Genomic DNA, 25,739 nt, shown 5'->3' with positions numbered 1-25,739 from the left:
CATTGTTTAAAGGCCTTCAGGATCTAAGGCTGGCACACACCAAGTCTTATGGAGTTGGTGCCGGGGTAAGGGACCTGGTAGTCAGTGTTAGGGAAACACTGCCATGTAGATTGGCCCATTGGTGTCCTAAACAGCCTTCTGGATAAGCCTTTCTTTACTGACAGAGTGGAAAATATTGAGCAGAAACACTCTTTGGATGTCTTAGGAAGGTATGAAAAGTTAAATGAGATGGATCTCTGCTTAAATATCTGTTACTTGGTTTTCAGAGATAAGGATTCTGATGACCTGTCTTTGGAGCTATTATGTGACAGAGATATGACCACTTATCTTATATGTTTCTTATGACATTTTTCCATTTTGACTCATAGTATCCAAGTAGTCTGATGTCTTAAGGCAACTCTTTTCTCTGCCTTACACTGCTGGCTGTTGCTACTACTTTACCTCATGTAGGAGTCCTGTTCATCTTTTGGAAATAGACTAATACAATATTGTCAGAGCAGAGAACCTGGTGACGCAAACATCTTAGTGTCTTTAAAGGCTATTTACTTGTTAATCTTATAATCCTTCAAAGCAGATACCGCTGCTCAGCTGGCAGCAGAGAGGAAGAATACCGCCTGGAAGGATCCTGTAGCAATGAAGATGCTTGTTAGTTGTTGAATTCTGTTGAACTCTTATTCTCTTTATCGAAAACATTACAAGATCATCTAACAGGTTTTAGTATTGTGTGCTCAAGCATACACAAACTACGCAGAGGAGTAAGAAGTACTCCTTAAAAGTACTGGGAACATAGGAACTTCTGGTTTCCATCAGACGTAGAGCATATTGGTTTCAGTGTTCTCATTTTGGCAGTGGCAATTGATAAGTTATTCAGGACTGCTTAAAATGACACATGTGAAATTTGAATACTGCAGCACACTATTTTGCTGTATACCCATATACTTGTATTCTGCAGGAAATTGTTTTTAAAATGGTGATTTTAAAGTGTTGCTAGCATTTTCAAATGCAGGCTTTCCAAGAGATTTTAGTTCTATTGCATGTGTCTTAAGTGAAAAGGAAAATTTATATCAACATACTGTAGAAATCTGAATAAATGTCTGGACTACCTTGTATGTTTGTGTTAGAATCATTTTCAAAGGTCTGATGTTAACCATTTGCGATGTAGTAATTCCACAGCAATTAGTGTTGTTTTTTTTTCCTTAGTACCCAGATTCAAGGCCTAATATTTTTGTTACATTCAACATATCAAGATCAAATATAATATAATAAATTGATTCATCAAATGTAATCAGGATAGGACTAGGTCATCGCTTAACACAAAGTTAACATTTGGATTCGCATTGAGTGATAGGTGACACACCTGGGAGCATATCTGCTGGTTGACTTTGTACATCTTTATGATGTGACTACCACAAAGCTTTTCTTCCCAAATTTTTCAGAGTACTTGATTTAAAACTGAGGATGATATAAGAGTAGTACACTGGAATTATCTTGCCTGTATTAGTTTTGAATTTCTTTCTTGGATCACTCCAAAATGTGTGTTTCTCTAAAAAGTGTTATTTCTTTGTCCTTTATGATCTAAACCCACTCCCCAGTTTTCAGTGTCCAGATTTCTTATACTTGACAATGTACTCTCCATTGAAGAGTAACTGATAGCCCAATATTTATACTTATTTACATGTCTTCATAATGAAAAATTGACATCCAGTGTGATTCAACTTTTGGACCAAGACAACATGAATGTCAGCATCCATGGTAGAGGTGTGTGCTGAAACCTTCTTTGCCATCAGCAGAGATTAAAAAATTTTTTTTCAGCTTACTCTTAATACAGATGCTTAAAATTGGTTGTTTGAGTAGCTCTCTGGCAAACATTGACGATTTTAACTACATTGAGAGTTGTTATTAACAACTGAGATTTAGGCATGTAGCTCTAATTTAAACACCCAACATTAGCAGTGTTTAATCCACAGGTTGTGCTCCATCTCAAGTTTTAATTTGTTTCCATGGCTCCGTGTCCTCATTTCCTTTGGTCCATGGTTTGGCCTCGTGTGTCTGAATTCACTTAATTTCCAGTAAGTGTGAGGCGCTTTCTGAGGACTGGGACCCTCATTCCAATCCTGAAAGTGGATGTGCAAGTTGCTTCTTGCACTCTTTCAGAGCTCTGCTTCCTTCCTGGAGTTCCAGAAAGGGTGACAGTCCCTCATTGTTGGTCACATGGCAAGTTTGGGGGGGGGGTCTTTCCTAGAGAGATCATAACAGATCCAGGCCATGTGTGCTCATTAAGAGCAGCATCTGGAATTAATGAGATTACTGATGTAAGTAAGTGTGGAAAGAACTAAGGCAACACCATCTCCGCTGCATCTTGCATAGAATCTCAGCAATTTCTATTTACTATGAAGACAGCATCCCTCCTCCTTTTTCATAAGTAAGCAGTTGTTCTTTTCTAGTGGATACTGATTTGCTATGTGTACTGCACCTTGTCTATAGTGAGTTGATACCATCACTAAATGTTGCTAATCATTAGACAGCCTCTCAGCAGCTCAAATAAAGTTCAGTTATTTGTGGAGATAATGATCATCCCAGACCTGATCCTGTACTTCTCAGCTGAGTTAGAAAAAATAATTTTAAATGGGAAACTTGCTGTTGGCAGATTTGAATATGTAAAATGCCTGAAGATGTAGGTAACCTGAATTTGTGAAATTTTCTGCCTCCACTTGCTTTCCTTGGTAATTGTACTGCATTAAGTAACATCGGAGAAGTTCCTCTAATTAGGCTTTAATGTACTGCATGAGTTGTTAAATTATTGCTGATAGTGGTACATACAGGCACTTGAAAAGAACTGCTATGAGTACAATTTCATTGAAGAAGATGTATCTTCCAAGAACATGAGAACAGCAGTGAAGGTATTAAGAGAACAGCTGATGTTTATTTTCTGTTTATAATCATATTATTGCAAATCTGTAATAATAATAATAAAAAACAACTATTGTAGTTTTTGTTTATGGAACTATGCATTCAACATATGGATTTCAAGGAAAACAGATTTTTGTTTATGAAAAAATACCGAAAGTTTATTTAGAAAATTATGTTAAAGTGGCTTGAAAATGGTTGTCTTGGTCATTTGGAGCTGGGAGATAGTGTATCCGTAAGGTTTCCTTCTCTAATGTAAACATTCAGTAGCTTGAAAATAACTCATGATAGCTGCTGTGCTTCCTTAGTGCAATGTCTTTTCACTTTTATTTTTAAATATGTACAGCATGGCATTTCATGGAGTAGAGAGAGTTACAAAAAGCAAATGCTGTCTGGGAGTTGATTCTTTCACTCAACATATGAAATAATTTTAGAGCAAGAGTAATTCCCTAGGATCCTTGACCAGCGTGATTTAAAGTGTAAAATCATGTCTGCTCAGCTAGCTTTAGTGACTACTTGCTCCTTGTAATTCTACCAGCTTCAGTCATAAGACTGAATTGAAGATGAGAACAGTAATTTGAATCCAAAACTCAAAGATCTGTAGACTCTAGGATGTTTTAAGGGCAACCTTCAGCACCAGTCTTCCTTATCAAAAAATGCGTTTGCAATTAGATCAGTGTTATTGTTACTCAAGTGTGATTCATTCTCTTGCTCAGAAATTCCCTACTAGTTGAGTGCATCCATTGACTATGATGTTGACTTACATCTTTAATGTTTACAATCCTGAAATGTCATGTGTACTTAGTAATAAACTAATTAAATGACCTTGGTAATTAGCTTAGCATTAATATTATTTTGTTGAGAGGTGGAGATGTTCATGAAAAGTGAATAAATATAATTCCTAAGCAATGTCGTTTTTCTGCTTAAATGCTTGTTTTGGGGATTGTAATGATACCAATGTAAGAATATAGGTTTTCCTACTGAAAATAACATGCAGAAAGAACTGTGTTTTGGAAATGTTAAATTTCAGGGCTGTTCTTTGTGGCAGACATAGTTTTCGTGCTGAGTCGTCTTCTTTTTTTTCTTTTTCTTTTTTTTTTTAAAAAAAAAAAAACTAAAACATGTGAAGCTTGTTTATTTTGGCTGTAATTTGGTTTTCTTGTCTGGATAAACTGCAGAATTTACAATCCCATTCCCAGCTGTCTGTGCTTCTTTCTGAAACATCCTGTGGTAGTAATAGTTGGAAAATATAAGATAGATAATTCTAACAAAGTTAATTTGTGATAGCTGAGAAAACAGTTTAATAACTGCATATTTTACTTCAAATTGTTAAATTAGACTTAGGTTGCCATTTGAGTTTTTTCCAAATGTTTTGTATATCTTAATCTTATATCTTTGTGTAAGCTTACTTAAATCTAATTACACTAGTAATTAACTAATTCATTATTATTTATGCAGTAAGGTCTTTACAAATTGGTGGAGTGGCCAACCATCACCTGGCTTGAAGTTTCAAGTGCTGGATCCTGCACGTTTGACAGGTCAACCCTGGATATATGTGCAGATTGAGATGAGACTGGAGGGCAGCCCTGTGAAAAGGAATCTGGAGAGTCACGTTTGGCAGCAAGTTGAATATGAGCCAGCAGTGTGCCTTGTCAATCCAAAGGGTCAACCCCAAGGTCAACTAGTACTGGACCCCAGGTCCAGCACTATCACAAGGCGAGGGGCAGAGGTTGTCCCATTCTGTTCTGTGAGACCTCACCTTTAGCACTGGGTATTGGTTGGGTGCCGCAACATGGAAAGGACATGAACCTATTAGACAGTGCCTAAAAGAAGGCTATGCAGGTGGTGAAGGGTCTGGAAGAGAAAAACCACAGTATTACAAGAACAACATTCTATATGATAGTGCTACCCTTCAATGCATACAGTCCCTTCTTTTATATGAAGAATGAGTTGGAAGATCTGTGCTAGTTCTTGCATTTTCTATATGCTTAATAACATGAAAGAAAGATGCATAAACTGCTGTGGGATATGTAGTAATGCTTGAGTAACTGTAGTACTCAGACAAAATCTACTAATTCATAGAAATACTGTGATCTAGAGAGCAGCATTGAGGTTCTTGGAGAGCCTTGTTGATGTACTTGAATCATGCTTACACTGGAATAGTTGATAGCGAATAAGTCAAAAAGGCAAGCAGTGGTGAGAAAAAGTAAGAGAGAAACTTGTCTGTTCCCTGAGGTGCATATGAAAAGGGATTTGGAAAGCTAGATGAAGAACATTTCAGAAGTCATCTTCATTTTCTTCAACACTTTGGCTACAGGAAGGGAGTTTCCGCACATCCTCTGGGTTCATTTTTGTAAGTATAGGCTATTTTCTGAGGATTACAAGGATTTAAGTTCTTGGAATTTGTTTTGCTACACATCATTTTGATTAAACAAAAACATTCAGTCTTGATTAAATTAGCTTTTTTGGAGCTGGTCAAGGTCATCTGAGTATCTTGAAAACAAATTAGGTGATATAGTTATAGTCTAACCCATAGCCAGGATAACTTTACCAGAGCTCATGTTGTATAGTTCCTCTTTTTACCTCTGAATCCTGCCTTTTATAGACTCTGTATGGGGGCATATGAAGCACAGCATCACACCAAGCTGTGCCAGATTGGGGTAATGAAGGCCTTTGATGCCAGAGAAATCAAAGCATGTTATTACCAGTTAATTTCTCAAGAATGAGGAGAAAACTTAGTGTTTCTAGATCCTTAAGCAAGTCTTCATGTATCTAAAGGATGAATATTCATTGGTATTAACAAATCTTTTCAATTGTATGTTGGCAGATCCTTTAAGAGATTTGATTTACTAGTCATCACTTGTGTAAAGTAAAGAATTTTTTGCTTTTCTTAGGGCCGTTAACCCATCATTTTGAACTGAGATTTTATGTCATCTTGCTCAGGTCTGACTGTGTTTTTATCAGACTCTGAGCAGCTAGAGGATTTCACACCATTACAAATGTTTTTATTTCCTTCTTTCTCTCCTTTCAGAGGAAATGAGGAAGAGCCCAGTGAGAATCAGGCTCCAATGGGTCCTTTGTCTGAATTGGAGTTAGGAATGTATGTGCAAAACCAGCATCTTCTAATGGTGTCTCCTGGTGCCTGGGTCTGGGTTTTGTCAGAATGTCCCCTATGCCTGCTGGCAGCTTTCAGCTGTTCTGTTTGTTTAAGTTCTTCAACCTCAATGACAAAACAAAACAAAGCAAAAAACGTTCATCAGAAGTTGAGCTGTTCAAACATCCATTGGCTTTGGATCCTGTTTCTGCCTTAAGTGGTCCCTTCCCCAGGGCTCCTTGCTCTCAGTTAACCTGTTATTTCCGAAGCCTTGTCAAAGAAAAGTGGCATTTACTTCCTCCACCTTTTTAGAGGCCTTCTTCCTTTCAGCTCACTTTTCTTGAGTGGTCTGTGTGTAATCCTAGCTCTGATAAAATAAGCTGCTTGTGATTTCCAGCACTGGTGTCATAATTGTAGCTCTTTCTTTGTCTGTAAACTACCCAAGGAAGCACCAGAAGTAGCATACGTGGGCCTATTATGCCTATTTAAAATTGCCTGATATATTAGTTCAATGTTTGTGTTTCTTCTTTTTTTGTCAAAGTTCTCTATTACTTATGAAGTTTGCCATTTGAGATTATCGAGTTTAGCCCAAACATACATCCTATTGGTTCTTATGTGGCTGAATAGGAATCACAATTGCATAGTTCCAAATTTATTTTTATTACAGAATTTTATGTTTTCAGAATATATTAATGTATTTAAAGTAGTCTCATTTAAAGTTCATTCTTCATGCACTAGGCCAGACTCTCAAGAGATGTAAACCAATACATTTTCACTATTAATTTTAGAGTTGTCTTTTACGTAGTTTTTGTTTTCACTTAATTGCACAAGTTACTTATGTGAATAATCACTGCAAATCACTATGGAGAGAGGACAAGGAGCCTTATCCTGTTATTTTCTGTCCTGTATGTTTAGCACAACTCTTTGAAGCAGAGCTTTTGGTCTGCTTTCAGGAGAGGAGTGTCTGGTCAGGGAGGGGTACCCGGTGATGCTGCCTTCCAGAAACTAGCTGCTTTACAGGAACAGGTGCTCAGAAGAAATTGTTTGGTTTTGGTAGAAATACTGAGTATGTTTATATTATTTAAAGGCTGTTTTTTGCTCATTTCCTTGTTGCCTTGGGGCCAGGGAGTGCAGGAAGAAAGTTGTTTGGCAAGGCTTTTTACTGTCTTCCTCAGTGAGAACTTTTGATTCATGCTGCTCCTCTCAAACACCCATCCGCTATCATCTAACACTACTTAAAGCTGTGTCATTACGTGAAGTGTTCTCAGCCTTGCTTAGGCAGATCTTTACAAGCATCTGAAAATCATTGTGTGTGGTTTCTGTTAAGGTAAACCTGCTCACTTGGGCAGTTCATAACAAAATGGTGTGAGAGAACAATCTTGTTATCATTAGTGCTGGGATCAAATGGTCTTTCATTTAGTTGTGAAGTATTGTCTTTTATGCAAGGATGTCTTTTGTATGCTTGGATGATGCCACAACAGCATTTTAGTGACAAATAAAATTGAGACCTGTTATGGCGAAGACTAGACTGTCTTTTGAAGGCATCTAAGCCTCTTGCTGCTGATTTTCAGTGCTATGGCTTGAAGTACTTTTAGTCAGTTTATATGAACTGAAAAATTGGGATAAGGCAATAAAAAGATTAAATAAACACTTGCAAAATAGGGCAGAAGAAACAATTTTAGTTGTTTATGTTTGTGTGCTGACCCATCGTGGTGATGAGGTGAGCACATCCCACGTCCTGTCGATGCGATGATGCTCTGCTCCAGGGCAGTCTAGTTGCTCTGTTTTTGTTGCGCTTCTGGGCCAAGAGAATTACTCAGCTGTCCAATGTCCTGTTTGTCTTCTTGCGACACACAACACACAAGTTCTTTTTCCAGTACTGATATTAGTATTAATAATGTCAACAGGCTGTGGCTGTCCAGAGATAATACCATTGAGCCAACAAGCTCCAGGTTCCTTATGATCTTGCCTTATATACAGTTTCACATTCTAATTGTAATTCAATATAAACCAAGCCCATAGCAATCCAAGAAAATTACAGAATTACAACAAGTCTCCATTTTTTCTTAAATTATTCATTCAGCCAGAATCTTATCTTAAAACAGATAACAAATGGATACTTTGGGTATTTTTCCAGAAATATTGAACTCCTGAAAAAAATGACCTTAGCTTGTCTTGCAGAAAATTACAGTATTTTTCCTGTTGTTTTTACATCATTTAATTCTTGGAAATGTTGACAGCTCAGCTAGATTGTCATTGATTATAAAGACCTATACCACATTTTTAGAATGTACTGAGCTAAGCCTATTACTGTTTGTATGCGAGTTAAGAAACATTTTTCATTTAAAGTTGATATTTTTTAGTGTTTTCTCTGATAGTTTACCTTGCTGTAAATGTGCAAATGCTGACTGGCACAGAGGTAATACGCCTTCTCTTTATATTAGAATTACAGTACTTATATGACTTGGAAGTTTGTCTCTGAAATCATTTTAGTAGAATTTTTACTTTTATAACCTTCATCAGCAATTCTATACAAATTCTTTCATATGAGAGATAAATGACAAGCAAAAGTGTGGGTGCTCAGTAAGACATGGTATTCCCAAGAACAGCTAATATTTACAGTGAGAAGTTTCTTCACTACAGTCTATTATCCAGTGGAGTTTTTCCGTTGTCTTCCAGAGAAGCACAGGTGGTCCAAGATTATAGAAAGGGGAGGCTGACTGAATAGAAATACCTGTACAGTAAAGGTGCAGCCAGGCACAGAATTCATTTAGTGTCTTGCTTAACAGCATAATGAAATAATGGTACCTATAAAAGAAAAATGTTCTTGCCGTATTTATCATGAAAAGAAGATGTGGACCAGACAGAGGACAGAAGGAGGGGAAGGAAAGTGGTTCTCCCACAAGGCAATCAAGTGAGTCAGATAGATAGTCATTCCTCTACTGTCAGAAGAATAAAAGGTCTCAGCCCTTTTCCTTTCTTTCTCAACTGCCATGTGAAATGTAGTCAGATAATGCAGACTGTAATTACAAAGTCATTAACAAGACATTTCTTTCTGTTTTTGTTTCAGTTATTTGTCACCTTCCCTGCATGAATGGAGGCCAGTGCAGTTCTAGAGATAAATGCCAGTGCCCTCCTAATTACACTGGCAAACTTTGTCAGATCCCTGTGCAGAATGGCAATACTCCAAAATTATACCATCACCCGCAACAAGTGAATAAGGCTATAGGATCACAGGTTATCCACTCAACTCATACGTTGCCACTGACAATGTCTGGACAGCAAGGTGTAAAAGGTAATTTCTTTTCTTGATAGAATTGGGGATTTTTTAGTTTGGAGTTAATTTTATTTACTTGTCAGGATTTAAAAAAAAAAAATTAAAAAATCTAACATAAAACAAAATATGCAATCTATGGATGCCCCAGCCAGCCAGGCCCTGAGAGCACCTCCAGGGAGGGGGGCATCCACAACCTCTCTAGGCAACCTGTTCCAATGCCTCATCACCCTCAAGGTAAAGAATTGCTTCCTAATACCTAGTCTAAACCTACACTCTTCCAGTTTTAAACCTGGCAGATATTCCAGGCAGAAAAGCTAGTGCAAGAGATCCCTTTCATAAATAAAACTGTTATGATTTGGGATACAGATAATGATTTAGGGTTAGTTATGTTCATATCACAGGTAGACTATTCTCACTTGAATCACCCTTCAAAAAACATCTTCACTGGTAGAATTAGAAGGGCCTTACTACTTCTCCTTCTGAATCTTTTCTTCATGCATTTACCTGAAATACATCTTTCTTTGCTTAAATTTTGAATTTAGGTTGTTTTCTGTTACAAACAAGGTCTGAAGAGCCAGTAAGGCCCTGAAACCATATTTTCTTGACTGAATATTGCATTCTTACTGGTGTTGCTCTTCAGAATTTGCTAAATGTTTTCGGAAATGAAACAATGCTGAACAAATTAGATGTAAATTTGGGTGTTTTTTTTTTTGTTCCTTTGTTTCACTTTGTTTTTTTATTGCTTGTTTGTTTGTTTTTCCCTAGGAATAACTATGAGAGACCAGTTAATTCTGAAAATATGCCTAGCAAAATCAAAATAATGTGAAAAAAAATTCTATAAAATAATATTATTACAAAATAGCTAAAATAAATGTAGTATGCTTCCGAAGAAATGAAGCTGTAAAAATATGTAGATGAGTTTAAAAGAGCAAGGAGGCAATTCAGAAGACTCAGTAACCCAGTATGCATTTTTGAGGAAGTAGTGTCATGACATTTCTGTTCTTGAAACAGTCTGATGTTTAGTCATTGGCTGGCCTCAAGTGGTCTATGCAGTACTTGCTAACCAGAGAGACTTAAACAGACACAGTAAATGTTAACTTTGTTATTTAGCTTACCAAGAGTACAACTTTTTACATACTTCTACTCCGCATCCTCTCCCAAACTTGAGTTGGAATGTTTTAAGGACGTTTTTGTTTCAATGAAAAGAGTCTTGAAGCTCATAAACAGACCAGTGCTCATTAAGTGTTCAGAAATTCTCAATCTATAACCAGACTTAAAACTGCAACCATCTAGTACATATATATACATATATCTGAAAAACATTTCCTCCTTCTTTGTCTGCCAAATCCTCAATTCAAAGTTTATTGAAGGGAGTGGTAATTTTAGATGATTGAGATGCTGGAAGCTATTGCAGGGGCAAACTCTGGACTTGGCAGGTATATAAAGGTGAAGGATAGAAATTCAAAGCTTTTTCTGTGATCCAGATAAAGATGATAGATGTGAAGAAGACAATAAAACTTACTATATATCCAAAAATATCCTGGTAGAGTTTGAATTTTGGAACTTTGAGTGACATTCTTTCCACATATTATGTCCACAAATCTTAATCTTGCACCAGCCAGTTTGACATCCATGTTTATATAGCAGTCTTTACAGTCCTATAATGTCTTTCTTTCCTTTGTGAATAGTTTTAATTTTCTTGCTTTGTAAGTTGGACTCTATGCATTCATTCACCCTTTCTTCTAACCCCGAAGTTTGAGGGTTGTCTGTATTTTTGTCACATTAAAGCAATTTATCCAAATTTTGATGTACAAAAAAGAGATGTCTTAGAGGTGTCTGGGATCTCTTTTATTGATGTATGTTATTACTAATTTTTCTTGTGTTTTTCTTTCAATTACTTTAGTGAAGTTCCCTCCTAACATAGTGAATATCCATGTGAAACATCCCCCTGAAGCTTCTGTTCAGATCCATCAAGTTTCAAGAATTGACAGTGCATCAACAGGACAAAAATCGAAAGTACCTCAGCCAGGACATCCACAGGTCTCTTACCAAGGTCTTCCATATCAGAAGACCCAGAAAGGACATGCTACTTACACAAATCAACAACCCATTCCTCATGTGTTTCCTGTTTCAGTTAAAACTCAGCTTGGACGCTGCTTCCAGGAGACTATTGGAACACAGGTAAGAAATATTTGCTTAGGTTTGTGAGACAAATGCCTTTAAAAGAATACTATGAAAGACTGAAATAATTCTTTCAGGCTTGATGGGTTCCTGGGTAGTCTGATCTAGTGGTTGGCAACTCTGTCCACAGCAGGGCAGTGGGGAGAGGATTTGGAAATAGATTGTCTTTGATCTATGTGAGGAAAAAAACCTATCAATCTCTATTTCATAAGAATGGGAGTTCTAACAAACATGGCATTGTCATGTGATATTTTACCATACTGCAATTAATTGTGATAAGAAGTGGTTTATTCTTATTCATACTTCTATTCTCATATGTATAGGAAGATAAAAATCCTTCTTCTGAATGTTACCTTTTATTTCTTATCTTTTACGCTGGATAAATTTCATGTCTTTTCTTTCTGGCATGTGAATGATGGGGATATTTCCAATATTTATCTATATCCAAAATGTGCTTTCTGCAGTGCTTGTCTCTCACATTGCAATGATTTTAAAACTAAAACTTAATCATTACTCAGTTGAAAACAATAATGTGCTCCGTTTTGAAGGGGGAGGAAAGTGGAAATCTACTTGCATCGTCTTCAGGCTTGACTTACTAACCTACGAAATGCTCAGTCTCAAATTTTTTTAATGGTTTTTGTTCTTTAATACTCCACTGAGAAACTGTGTCTTTGCAGTGCTCTCAAGAATGGAGACTGCCTGCTAGTTTAGAATAATCTGTGTTCCCAATTTTTGCAAACTTTAGTGTCTGTCTTGGACAAAAACATAGTAAGTTCCTTAGTTGTTTAATTTTACAGTTCCTTCTAGAGACAGAGTTGTAGGGTCGTGTTTTGTATAGCATTTATTTAAGACCTTGCAATAAATATGGATTCAAGTGACTCATTCACCTTTCAATTTTGAAATTGAAATGTTAATATTCTTTTCCTGCAGTCAGGCAATGAAAATTATTAACTTGCATGTTTTAAGTATACATTCAGCTGGAAAATATGCACAATGTTATTTATTCTTCATAGACCTGTTCTAAAATAACTCAGTTTTTTGTTTGTTTGGTTTTGTATGTGTTTTTGGTTTTTTTTTAATATTGGCTTTACTAAATAGAAGCGTTCTTTTTATTTGTACAGGCAAGACACTAAACTTAGTTTTCTTTATTATTAGCAACACGTTGCAAGTTCTTTCTGGAGTTTAGGCAAGATAATTCTGCTATCCTTGCTTTTTAACCATTATCAGTGTTTAGACATTTTTTTGCAGGGTGGATTGTATAGTTGGCTTGGGAAATGTTTTATTAAATATCCTGGGATCAGAGGTGATTTTATTGTCTATAGACAGAATGGTGTGGAAGGATCTTTCAGGCAAATCAACCAACTTTAAAATAAAGCTTAGTCAAACTTAACATTTTTTACCTGGACCATAAGTATCAGAATCTTTACTGCTTTTTTTTGTGTGTGTGTGTGTAGCCTCCATCATTTTATTTATTTTTTTACTCCTTTTTCCCTCTGTCTTCTTTCTTGAATTTTGTTAAAATCAGATGAACTCTTTTTTTTCCCCACAACCTTCTGAGGAATATTTGCTGTCTCTCATTGCATTCTTTCCCACCCCACCTTAGTTAAATTCCTCTAATGCATCTTATTCAAAAGCAGTAGTCCTGCCCAAACAAAAACTGTAGGCTGGTTGCTGTGATCAGATCCCACAATATCCAGGGTGTGTTTTCTGCATTCACATTCCAACAGAGTGCATACTGTTTAATTTAGCAACTGGAGCCATCCTGAATTGAAGCTTGGAAGATGTTATACCATCAGCAGTTGAAGAACCTGGTTATATTCTCAAGCATCAGTTCTCTCCTAATTCAGAACGGAAGTTCTTCTAGACCTCGTGTTTGTTCATTTGTCTGTAGTATCCTAAGTGACTATTGCTAAAGGCAGCTACCAGGAGAAAAGGATAGTGAAAGGTTTGTGGAAAGAGAGCAGACTATGTGCTTAGAATGACAAAAGAGGAGGATAGTGATTGAGGGGAGTTAGATGAATGAAATTTCTTATTTTAATTAGAATACATAAATGAAGATTTATGTTTTCATAAATATGTATACACATCTGCATTTGTTCCTTAATTGTGACTGTTTTGTGGATTGACCCCTCAGCGCTGAGAAATAAAGTGGAGAGAGTAGCTGCAGAAGTTATATTAGAATTTGAGAAAAATGTCAGAAGTAAATAATCTTCTCAATGGCTCTCTTTCTACTAAAGTTGATTTCTTGGCTGCCTCACTTTTCTCCCATCAGAGCATTTGACAAATAGTTTCACTCTGCAAGGTCTTAAACTGATTGCTTCAGGATAGCTTGCCTTGTTACATGACAACTTACTATGTTACGCCACATACATAAGTGGCATTTCATCAACACTTTCCTAATACCAACTAGATTTTTGCAGAGTGTAGCATAAACAGAGGTTAAGGTACAGGCCAGAAACTGATTGTTGTTAGTAATTGTCAGACTTGAACCTGAACTCCTACCTTGTTGCGTGTAAAATGATGTTGAGAAATTAGAGACCTGAAGTTACAAAACAAATATGATGAGACTGATAGGATAAAAATGCAGGTGGAGAGCAGCTGATTTGTGGTCAACACTGTATGCTTCTGTGCCTTCCGTACAGGATATGGAGTTCCGCAAGTTCCTCTACTAACAGGTATAATGTGTTTCTGAAACACAAGGAGTCATCCTTGAGCACTGATTTGCAAAGTCATATTTAAAAAAGCAAGTGAAAAAGGGTGGTTCAGTTTCTTTTTTCTTTCCTAGTTCCTCCTCTTCAGCTGCTTTTGACTTTTATTCTAATAAATATGCTTTTGTTATAACACAGAATATCTTTCCCAACATACTTCTACATTGTCAGCAGTACACCTAATAACAATTGTTGTGTTAATCTCAGCTGCTATTAAATTTGATTTATGAGTGCTTTGCACTTAAATTGAGAGAAGAATGCAGATGACTACTATCTATTGAAATTCATTTAAAGAGAAGTAAGCACTGATGTTTTCTAAACTTATGGTCACTTTAAAACTATTAACATTTTTCTTGCATTTTTTTAATGGTTCCTACATTTAATTATTTGGGCTATATTTTTTGTTTGTTTTCTCAGGATTGCTTTGGTCTATCTTTTGCATAGCTGTAAAGAGGAAGGTGGTTTTTTTTGTTGTTTTTTTTTTTGTTTGTTTTGTTTTTGGTTTTTGTAAAACATTTAGGAACTGGAGAAGCTGGTGCTTCCAGATTTCTCTAAGGCAAGACTCTTCATGGCTAGATTCTTTACCAAGTATTTTTATCTGTTTTACTTAAGGAGACTTCTGATATAGCTTCAAAACAAAGTATTTTTTTATTATTATTATTTTTTTAATTCTGAAGAACCACTTAATTTAATCTATTTGCCTGGATGGAAGCAACATTCCACAATGTTCAGAAGAGACACTGGCTAGAAGCAATGTCTGCTCATTCCCTTTCCCTATCTCTCACATGTACTGATGCAGCTGCAGAGAGTGTATGGTCTACTCTCTGAAGTGGTCACAGAAATCATTTCAGTTAATAATGTTCTAATCTGAACCTCTTTCTGGGGATTGTATTAAGTTCAGATCAACTCTGTGTTTGGGGGACATGTTCTACCGCTTGCTTGTCAGTTGTTTGCTGAGCGATGGTTTGTGGGCTTTTGCAAAATGCTGTGAAAAGTGTTGTAGAAAGACCTGCACTTGATATGACCCCATTGAGTAGGGAACCTGAATTAGAGTTCTTCTGGTATTAGGAGGCAAGATTTGGTATATTATGATAGAACACTGAAATGTTGTATTAAAGAAAAACAGAATGTATGACTTACAGCAGAAAAGAGAAGCATCTTTTGATAGATTTACACGTGCATTCAGATATGTTTCAAGTGCTGTTTTGTTCTGACCAGTAACAAATACATTTGATAAGCAGTAGTCAGTTGATCAGCATTTTTGTTGGATTCATTTTAATGAAAATTGTTTATTTTTTAGTAATTCTTCCTACAGGAAACATTTATCCTGATCTGAGCAACCCCCTCCACTCTGCTGTTGGAATTGATAGAATACAAAATAATCCATGCAATAGGTGACTGCCAGAAAAACTCAGGAACTGTCAGTGCTGTATCACAGTAAATTCTGACTGCAAATCATCATGCGTTTACTTAACTTGGTTGACATGAGGACACATAGTGACCACGTACTGAACTTAGAGAGCGCTCACGCAATTTTTAGGATCAGGACTGAGATCACTGCTGAGTTGCAAAGTATGTTGATTGTTTTTAGTGCATGACCTCATCTTATCTGTCCTACTGTATGCAGTATGTTCATAGCACATTTAGTCTGGAGGTGATGACAATAGTAATATGCCAACTGAAGTCGTTTGCTCAGCCATAGAAATATCCCTGGTGAACTTCTTGAGAACAAATGATAGAAGTAAAATTTTCTGCTTCATACTGGTACTTTTTCTCCTTCTAAAGAACTACTTTTTTTTTTTTTTTTTTTTTTTCCTTCTTCAGAATAGTCTTAAAAATACCATCTCATAAAATAAAATAACTGTCTGGAATTCCTTGAAGCTCATGGTTTGGCTTCTGAAGTTTTTAAACAAATAGACTGTCAGAAATCAGTGTGGATTCATTTGCAGGATTAATGCTTCATTCACAATAGATTTTTTGCAAAATCGATACTCTGAAGTATCAGAAGATTAAAAGATGTATCAGATACCAAAAACACCAAATATTGTTCTAATTACTCAAATAGAAGAAATCTGGGTAATTTTTGCTTGCCTAAGAAGAATGTTCTAGTCAAGCCAAAGCAAATTCTTTACCAGTTCTTTTAGAAAGTCTGGAAGTATTTAAGTTCTCTCTTCTGCTTTTGAGACAATGGCTGCTAGTGTGCCAGTGCTCGAGCGGATAATGCTCCTCATTTGTATCAACCTGTCACTCAGCCATGGCCAGAATGCTAATTAAGTGTGTTTGTTAATTGTTTCGGTAATAGGGTTTATTAAGATCAGGGTTTCCTGCTCTGTTTGTAATACCTATAGAAGGGGAAAAAAAAGGAGATAGAAGTAACAATCCAAAGTCTGTGCCTGTTGAATAGTTTACAGAAAGTTAAACAGTGTATCCATTCTCTTTTGCTATTGTGGTATGTGAAATGCGGTCTTTTGAGCTGAATCCCAGAGTCATTAGCTATTAACTCGGGCAAAGCACCTATCGATTTCAATCATAGTTAATCATGTGACACTCCTTTATTTATGCCTGTGTTGTGGTTTTAACTAATAGCTCGTGACAGGGATTTGTGGATGGGTCACGCAGGAGTGAGAGTCTCAGGAAACCTTCTGGTCCTTTATCAGAGCCCTTCGTGGCTGTCCTGACACTAATTGCTGGACTGGGCTCCCTACTGCACTTCAACAGGAGCTGAATACATTCCTCCTACTGCCTTAGCAGGGGGATTTCGAGGATGTAATCCTTCCTTTTCTCAAACATTGGAAAAGATATTAAACTCTAGTAGTGGTGCACAACTCAAGTACTGTTAGCACTGTGGAGCTGGGACAGAGGCTGGATGAGGGAACAAAGAGGTGATGTGGCTTTGGGGTTGCCTTTGTGCACCACCATAGGGTCAGCCAGAATTCCAGTCGAACAGCGGGAATATTTGGTACTTCCTCCGGTTATATAAAATATTGGCATAGAAGCCCAGGCATGCATGGAGAAAATATGTGGACTCGAAACAATACTTTCAGTGTCTGTGAATGCTTTACCCTGGAAGAACTTTGTTTTATAGCAGTACCATGTGTGCTTCATACTGCTGCTACTGCTGAGCCCCTTTCAGCACAGTTTAAGCTCTTTTATACCAGTCCTTCATGACTTTTTTTGCCTTCTGAGCCAATAAGAATCATCTCAAAACCGTAACCTTGTGACAGATGTATCATTCATGAAAATCTGTTCTCTCTCCATGAGATTTCCAGAAGCCCTCAGGGATACTGGCTGGATTAGTTTAAAATATGTATGGATGATGGATAGAAAGTTGTGAACCTAAGCTTAGAAAATGGCATCACCTTCATGCATAATACAAGCTACGTGCACGTGTTTAGCTTTGCCGCTTATTTTAGGCCCATGCTTATGTGTTGGAGTTGTATTGAATAGTGAGACAAACTAAAAATAGGCATGGATTCCCCCAAGTGACTTTTCCAGTCACTTGTGACTCAGAGATTGGAATAGACTGTCTGAAGAACTAATGAGTTCTTCCCAGTGGTAGGAAGTGGATAAGATTTTTGATGAGGAGAGAAATTACCTAAAAGTTCTTGAGACCTCTAGAAACAGAGCTTCAATTCAGTAATGCTTAGGGCCTGAGAAAGGGAGGAACATCCTTAAGAAATTGTTGCTGGCTCAGAAACAGCTTGTGCGGTGCCATGAGTACTGAGAGTGTCTGAAGTGCTGTTAGAGGTACCAGAGAAATTTAGGGTTTATTAGCCATAGAAGAACACGCTTTTTCTTCTTGGCTTAGTACTTTACAGAGCAATCACTTTTTCTGATACATAGCTCCAAAATTACACAGGCCTTACACCACAAGGAGCCCCATGTGGCAGTTGCTTTACCTCACTGGCCAGTTTCTACAATGATCTGGATGCTAACCAAATTATCATTGATTCTTCAAGCTTTAATTCACCATAGAGGCAGTGGGAGCAGCAGCTTTAAGCGTTGCCAGTTTTTACTGACAGGACTACAAACCACAGTTGCCAGATGACTCAGACTTTGGCATCCTTATTTTTGCTCATGGTTTTTTATGGAAATTTGAAAAAGTTATGACCACAGAGATCGTGATTTTCAGTAGAGTGCAAATGCTATAGCACCACACCTAAACTCAAAACAGGCTTCAGTCCATCTTCCTCCTTCTTTCCTTTTTTTCCTTTTTATTTTTTAACCTTTATTTTGCCTTTCATTTACTATCATTAAATGATACCTTTTCAATTTGGGGGAGGGGGAGGGGAGAAGCACTAGTTAAGGATGGTTTGTTGGCTGTCATGTCAGTGTAGTCTTGCTTGCCTCTTCACGTGCATACTGCTGGAATGCGTCCTTGAGGCCTGTGACCTTGTGAGGAGCACTGGGTGTTACATTATCTGCCTGGCTGCCCAAATGCTCAGTTTCTGAGATCATAAGGGGAGGTGCAGCATCAGCCTCAATTCCTCCCACTTCTTCTCAGAGGAAGAAGACTTGTAAAACTGAGGCACAAGGTGGGGAGAGAGAGTTGAGTAGAAATTGCTTGAGCAGGCTCTCACAAACTGCAACAGTGTATGACTTGAGTCTAAGAGGTTTCAACATGGGAGAAGTAATACCTGTTCTATGAAAGGAGTTTAGCAGATGTAAATAAAGTAGAACAATCTTCTGAGAGCATGCTCACTTCACATTGAACTTGAAAAAAACAGTGTTGTGTAAAGACATCATGTGATTTCTGTACGTTTTTTTTTTAGTTGCACTCCAGTCAGTTGATGGAGTGCCATCAGTTGCCACTCCAGGCAGTTGATGAACTGCCATCAATTGACTCTCCAGTAATGGAGACAGTAATTCTCAGTTAGTTCCCATTTTGAGAAGAGCTGAGGTGCTGCAGCAGACTGGAGGTGTATAGAATTCCCTCTTCTTGCACCTGGCCTGCCTTTGTGCCTGACTGAGAGTTGCTTCTGAAACCAGATCAGAGTGTAACTGAAAGATCAGGAGTGGTCAGTCATGTACTAATCCTGCAAGCCAGTGGAAAGCAAGATAGCCTAAAAGATGTTCTCACATAGTGTATGCCTGGGCCTGCGTCTGAAAAGCTTAGATACAATCCAGCCAAATACAATTCAGGGCACAATTGTTTTCCCCTTGGAGCATGGGAAAATTTGGTACAAGACCCACGCAGATGCTCTCATGAAAGCAGACTTCTACAGAGTATCTTCTAACCTGTCCAGGTGCTCTGTTCTTTCTGCTGTGCGTGTATCACCTCAAAATGTGGCTGAAGGCACAAGTGCTGCTTCCCCCTGTTGTGTAGGGATGATGGGCAGAAGCACACAGTAACTTTGCTCTGATACTAAAAGCTCCATCTCATATAGGAGGCTTGTGCAGAGGATGCTCCCGGCTGCTCAGACATGGGTTATTTGATGATTAAATTATGCTGTTTTTACTTTGTGACTGAGATATTTTAGAATGTTCTTGGGGAACATGTGAGAAAGGGGCTGAGAAGATGGCTGGGATAGCACCCTGCCAGTCCCCCTAATAGGAAGAAAGAACCCACTGATATGTTAGAGCTCTTCACTGTACGGTGTACTACTGTCCTGCTGGTATTCACACTGAAGCCTCATTGAATACCTTTGTACTTTAGGAACATCAGTGGCCCATGAGCATCAGCATACTGTAAGAAATTTGGGAAGCTGGGAAGAAGCTGTCAGTGTATTCAGCATGCATCCCCACTACAGAGTGACAGGGTTACCAGTATGAGTGAATGCAACCACAAGGCCATGCAGCAAGACAGCTATTTTGAGCTAAAAGATAAACATTGGTGATCATTTGGTTCAGAGGTTTTTATACTCGGTCAGGATGAAAAGTTAGATCAGGGAAGGTTCATTCACTGTAGTGTGAATTCATACTTCAACACATTTGAATTATTTGCTGTGGTGCCTATTTATATCAGTATTTGCTTTTAAAGTGCACCTGTTGCACACTTCTCTCATACTTTGAGTACTTTGATTATGTACCTAGTTGACAAGTGTAAATGTGCTTTATAACGTCTTTGTTTCACATAGGGAAATACATTTTAACTTTGTTTCTTAATCAGGAAAAAATAAATGCAGGGAGTGTTTGGCTCAGAAACAATTGCAAGATAGGTTTAAATATTTGCATGAAGCATTCTGAGTAATACATATCACCAGCTTTGACATGAGTCATCTTATATATTCCGTAATTCTTCAGTATCTGGACAGCAGAATATTTCATAATAATTTGGCAATTTTCAGTAACTGGTCACAAACATTAAACATAAGCTGGCAGAAATTTGAGCCTTATTAACATATAGGAAAGAGCAATATAGAAATCAATTATACTCCTAAAAATGTTACTTTTTTAAAAGAGTAATTTATTTAAGATAATGTACGTGGCTTTTGAAAAAGCAGAGGAAGACGTTTTTATGAGGAAGAATAACATACTGTTTATTTTCTTCTCTTTTACCTTCTTTTTACATTAAGGCAGAGGAGGGTAATAACATAACCAAACCTGCTCATTCCTGTGCAGAGAGCCATTCATGAATGTTATTTAAGCTTGGGCTAAGAGCTCCAGCCATTCTTTGGTGTCTCAATTAGACTGGCAAGAAGCTGTTCCAAGATGACTAAAAGAGAACATTATCCTAGAGGTGATCATCATACAGCAGCACTAACCTGAGTATTCTTTACCTAACTTTTCCAGTGTGGCAAAGCACTTCCCGGCCTTTCAAAGCAAGAAGACTGCTGTGGAACTGTGGGTACTTCCTGGGGATTTCACAAATGCCAGAAGTGTCCCAAGAAGCCATGTAAGGGTGTTTCTTTGTTGTTACTCTCTGAACAAGTTTGTAACATTTTCTCAAATAGTAATTGCTATTTTTGTTGTTTTTTGTTTTTGGTGAGAGAGAAAGAAAAGGAACATAGTAGAAAGAACACACCATGCTTTGATTAGGGGCAGGTTGTAGAAACTGGAATTCTCTTGCATGCCAGCAGTTACAGTACACAGGCACTCAGCACAGCCAACAGTGCTAGCATGGTTGTGGTTTTTCCCTGTTTTTTTTTCTTGCTTCCTCCTCTTCTTCTAAGGCAGTGATGCACGGTTGCATTTTTCTCAAGAAGGGTAATGACATTGAGTCATCTTGCTTCTTCCAGCTGGATTTATTTAATTATATTTTTTCAAGTCTGGACAGAAATGTTAAATTATAGAGGCGCCAGTTACTGCTTGGAGAGAACTCAGTGACCTCTTGAGACTGTAGATGAACTTTTGAATTTGGAGCCAAATTTTTCTAGGCTCTAAATTGTCAGTTATATTTTTGCTCTGTTTTGAAGTTTCTTCCTTGACAATTTAATTGTGATGAAGACTTTCCTCACTGGTTTCTTATGATTTGAAATTATGTTATAATGAGAAAGAATTTTTGGATGATAAGTGCAGCTAGTCTCTTACATGTTTATGAATGATACAGTTATTGCACAAATACAGCAGTACTTCTGTCATTTAATGTTTTTTTGCTCAATAAGGGAATAAAAAGGTGAAGTAGCAAGCAGAGTAGATCCTTGTTTACTGGGCCAAATGCCGTGCAAGGAGTTGTGGCCATTATCTAGGTCTCCTAGGCCACAGTTACTCCTACAGATAGCTACTTCCTAGAAGTACTCCTTCATGTATTGCTATAATCATAGAAAAGCAAGGTTGCAAAGAACCTACAAGATCATCTAGTCCAACTAGATTGTCCAGTCTAGTCCAATCCAGATTCCCTCTAGAGGGTACAGAGAAATGCCTGAACACACCTGGGATGTACAGCCCTATAACCTCCACCACCATTTATCAATGCACTGAGTAACTTTTCTAAATACTAATGAGAGGAGCATTGTCCTTTTCATATAAATCCTTAGCGGCTTACACGTTTTCTCAAGATCAGGCAAATGAGAGTTCCTTTATCTGCCAGAAGAGTTTCAAGTCTACATTTTATACCTATGAGGAGATACCCTAATCCATAAAACGAAGAAACAATTCTTGGAACAGGAATGGGAATTCAGTCTCTTTCCTGGTGTTGTTAATAATGTGAGTCATAGAATCACTAAGGTTAGAAAAGACCTAAAAGATCATACAGTCCAACTGTTCACCTATTACCAATAGCTCCCACTAAATCATGTCCCTCAACACAAAGTACTTACTCCTGCCTTCTGACTCAATTAATTTGGATTTGATTTTTGGAAGTAACTGTAATCTCAAGAGGAGACAGATGATGATGTTTCTTAGAATCACCCTGTTCTTAAGGTGTTTTTAAGATTAAGGTATTCCTGGAAAGTTGGGATTTCACATTAAATGGGATACGCTTCTCATCTTTATAGATGGGAGCTCTCACTGTATGTTGTGTTTCTCCCATTCTTAGGGAGGAGGAAATGTGTGTATACTGTTTTCCAGAGATTAAAATACAGTGTCATCTGCCACTGCATTATATCACAAGTATGATTGGGTAGGTGCATGTTTTAAGAACATTCACTAACTGAACTGGTCAGGCTGTGACAGAAGTATCTGCAATTTATCATTCTAGATCTTATTTAGAAATTCTTTAAGCATTATGCTGTTCAATCATGCAGTAACTTTCGAAAATGTGCATGGGTGCAAATAGTGAATTTTCAGATTTCTAGAAACTTAAGTGATCAGATTTGAACTGTTGCAGGAGTTTGTGTTCTTACAGCATCTTAAAGTTTTATAGATGTCCAATTTGAACTTAGACACACAACTGGAACTTTACAATCTGGATCTGGGCCTAAATATCCTTTTATATAAGCTTTAAATATCCTCTGCTCAGTCAGGGACCAGTCTTGTTGCAAAGCTGAGTGCTTTGGCCTGGGACAATTCCTGTGTCTTTAAGTCTATGGATTATTCAGTGTTACGGAAAAATAAATGAAGAATTTTTGGAGAAGATCTCTATTTCTGCAAACTTCTACAGAAGAAGACCTTTAAAACTAACTTCATTTCTGCGTTACATGGGAAATGATTGTTCAGGCTTCTTGGTAACAGTTTATAATTATAAACAGGTTGTCTAAGTGAGTAAAGGATAAGTAATGTAGGACTGCATCCAGCTCTCACATGGATGACTAGCCATCACTGCACATGCTTCGTACTCTACTATGACCTGCTTATGTTGCTGCTCTTAGTACAAGGAAGAAGACGGCTGCCAGTAAGCCGCTTTTTCCTGTTCAGTGTGGGAGCAGAATGAGTAGGGATGGAGAGATTAAAGTCTCTGACCTCACTCCACCATTACGCTTTCTAGAGCAGCTGAGTCACCATGGAAAGGAAAACGCGTTTGTGGCACTGGAAAAGGCCCGATGCAGCTTATGGGCTGCACTCCATGTGCAACTGGAAGAACTGTGCTCATACAGTATTAGAGCTGCAGGGTACTACCAATTCTGTCCTTGTAATGGATTGACTTCCAGTTTTGAACCAAGCTGTAGGGATGAATGTGCGGTTCAGGCATCACATGTGAAATAAAGCCAAATGAAGTCATCATCTCACTGTGTTCTAATTGGAGAGTTTGTGTACAGTAAAGATGGAAAGTAATGCTTGTTTTTCTGGGTGGCTTTTTTTTTTGTTTGTTTTGTTTTGTTTTTTGGCCAGCTTAACTTCTAAATTCTGACCAAATGTTGAATGTATCCTGTTGTTGCATTTAAATTATGAAAAACTCGTGTCTCTTTACTAAGATCACTTTAGTGGTAATAGCGCCAAACGTTAGATCTGTGTTTGACAAAGGTACTGGGTTTTGTCAAGAGCTTAGCTTTTAGTGCATAACATGCAAAGAAGTTACTGGTCTCATTTGTTGTTCTGGGACAATTTAAGAATCAATAAGCAGTTTTCTGTAGTCTCAAAGGCAACCTTAAGTGGAGGAAAGAAACAATAAACAGAAATAAAAGTCTTCTTAACAGGGAAAGAAATGAAATGAAAAATCTACTTAGCAGAACAGTTCCTATTTTGTAAGGATTGAACTTTGTATTTTGCAGCGCTGCTACATTCTTGGCAGTTTCCACTGATCAGCCAATAAGTCACACAGTCTTCCAAAATTCAGAAACATTGTTAGGTAAATCAGAGATGTGCCCTCTCTTCTTCTTTGTGTCTTGATTTAGAGGCTTAGTTGCTTCTGTTTCCTACGCATTTCAAAGAATTTTAATTCACTGTGGCGAAAGAAAGGGTGTGCTACAATTTGCTTAACATTGCATGTGTGTATTTTTGCTTTCTAAAGCTATTTTCACTTTTAAAACCATTGACTTCCCAAGGTAAATCCTTATCTTTTCTCTTTTTCTCAACATGGTATTTGTTGAAGGTTTGTGGAAGTAATTATTTGACTTTCCAGTACAGTCAGGATGATTTCAATTATGTCATCTTCTTAATTAAGAGTGAATTTGAGTGGATAATGGAAGATGTTAGCAGCCTACATTCAGAAAGATCAAATTAAGTTTACATGTATTTGAATTTCTGTATAGAGTTACAGTTATGTAATAACATGGTTGTCATGTTCTCTAAATAAGCATACAGATCAGCAGTATTTAACTGATATAATTTTTTTGTTCAGCTTACCATGGATACAGTCCAATGACAGAATGCCCACAAGGCTACAAGAGGATCAATGCTACGTTTTGTCAAGGTATGACAGTGTCCACTGGTTTTGTGTGATAGATCCAATGATATTTATGTCTTAGATGATTGAATCTAGTCTATTTGTATTTGGGAACAATGTTGGGGATTGATCTATTCATGTGTAGGTATATACACACACATTTAATTCTTTCCGAATTCTGACAAGGAAACTAAACAGATAACTGTGGACATATGCTCCATTCTGCATTTCTTTGAGTACTGAACAAAAATATTAAGTGAGCATATAGGAAAATGTTAAGTTTTCCTATACAATGCTTTTGTGCCCTGAGAACACGCCCTGTAGTGTTGCTCTTGAGAGAGTGATGAAAAAGAAGAGAAAGATGAGTTCTAGTCCACTGCAACCATGAAAAGTCACCCAATAAGTAGCTCTGGTGGTGGAGAGACAGTGAAAATCCAAGGACCACCTTTTCATATGTCAAATGGACAGGTGGTGAATATATTTCAGACATTTCAAAATTGCCTCATTCCGTATATTAGCTATGCATTATTTTCAGAATATGTAGAAGAGAGGCTATAAAGTGTCTGAAAGGTGACGTTGTGCACCCGTACCATCATATATCCCTCTGAACATGGTCCAGGCAAGACAGGAACTTATGATATCTCCAGTAGTTGAGCTGAAACCTGACAGTTTGACATTCCTAGACAGCAGCAGCCCAGCACACATTTAAAGTAGAATAGGGCTTTCAGCTCTTTTCAAGATTCTCCTACCTACTTGTTGGCAAACATTACTAGATGGAAACCAAGACTCCAAATCAGGGGCTACAGACAGAAAGTAGTCTGATTCCTGTGAAAGCTGCCAGAAGTAGTTTGCCAGGAAGAAAAATGTTTCCAGGAAGTTGTTTCGCAGAGCAGCAACAGGCTGACAGAGAAGGAGAACATATGTTTCTGG

General features: G+C 37.5%; 1 protein-coding gene across 12 annotated transcripts in view; it reads left to right on the top strand.

Moving 5' to 3' along the window:
• Positions 1 to 25,739, top strand: part of LTBP1 (latent transforming growth factor beta binding protein 1) — a 164,943-nt gene that overhangs the window by 66,327 nt on the left and 72,877 nt on the right. For all 12 annotated transcript variants that reach the window (XM_085543230.1, XM_085543233.1, XM_015857700.3 and 9 more), the window contains exons 6-9: positions 9,072 to 9,296; positions 11,182 to 11,459; positions 20,900 to 21,002; positions 24,765 to 24,836. In XM_085543230.1, the coding sequence (XP_085399356.1) occupies positions 9,072 to 9,296; positions 11,182 to 11,459; positions 20,900 to 21,002; positions 24,765 to 24,836 (678 nt within the window). The remainder of the gene's footprint in view (positions 1 to 9,071; positions 9,297 to 11,181; positions 11,460 to 20,899; positions 21,003 to 24,764; positions 24,837 to 25,739) is intronic.

Source organism: Coturnix japonica, chromosome 3 (assembly GCF_054131305.1).
Source record: "Coturnix japonica strain WE chromosome 3, WE-NBRP24, whole genome shotgun sequence".
NCBI lineage: Eukaryota > Metazoa > Chordata > Aves > Galliformes > Phasianidae > Coturnix > Coturnix japonica.
Note: the sequence above shows the minus strand (reverse complement) of the source record. Positions and strands in the feature narration are given on the sequence as shown.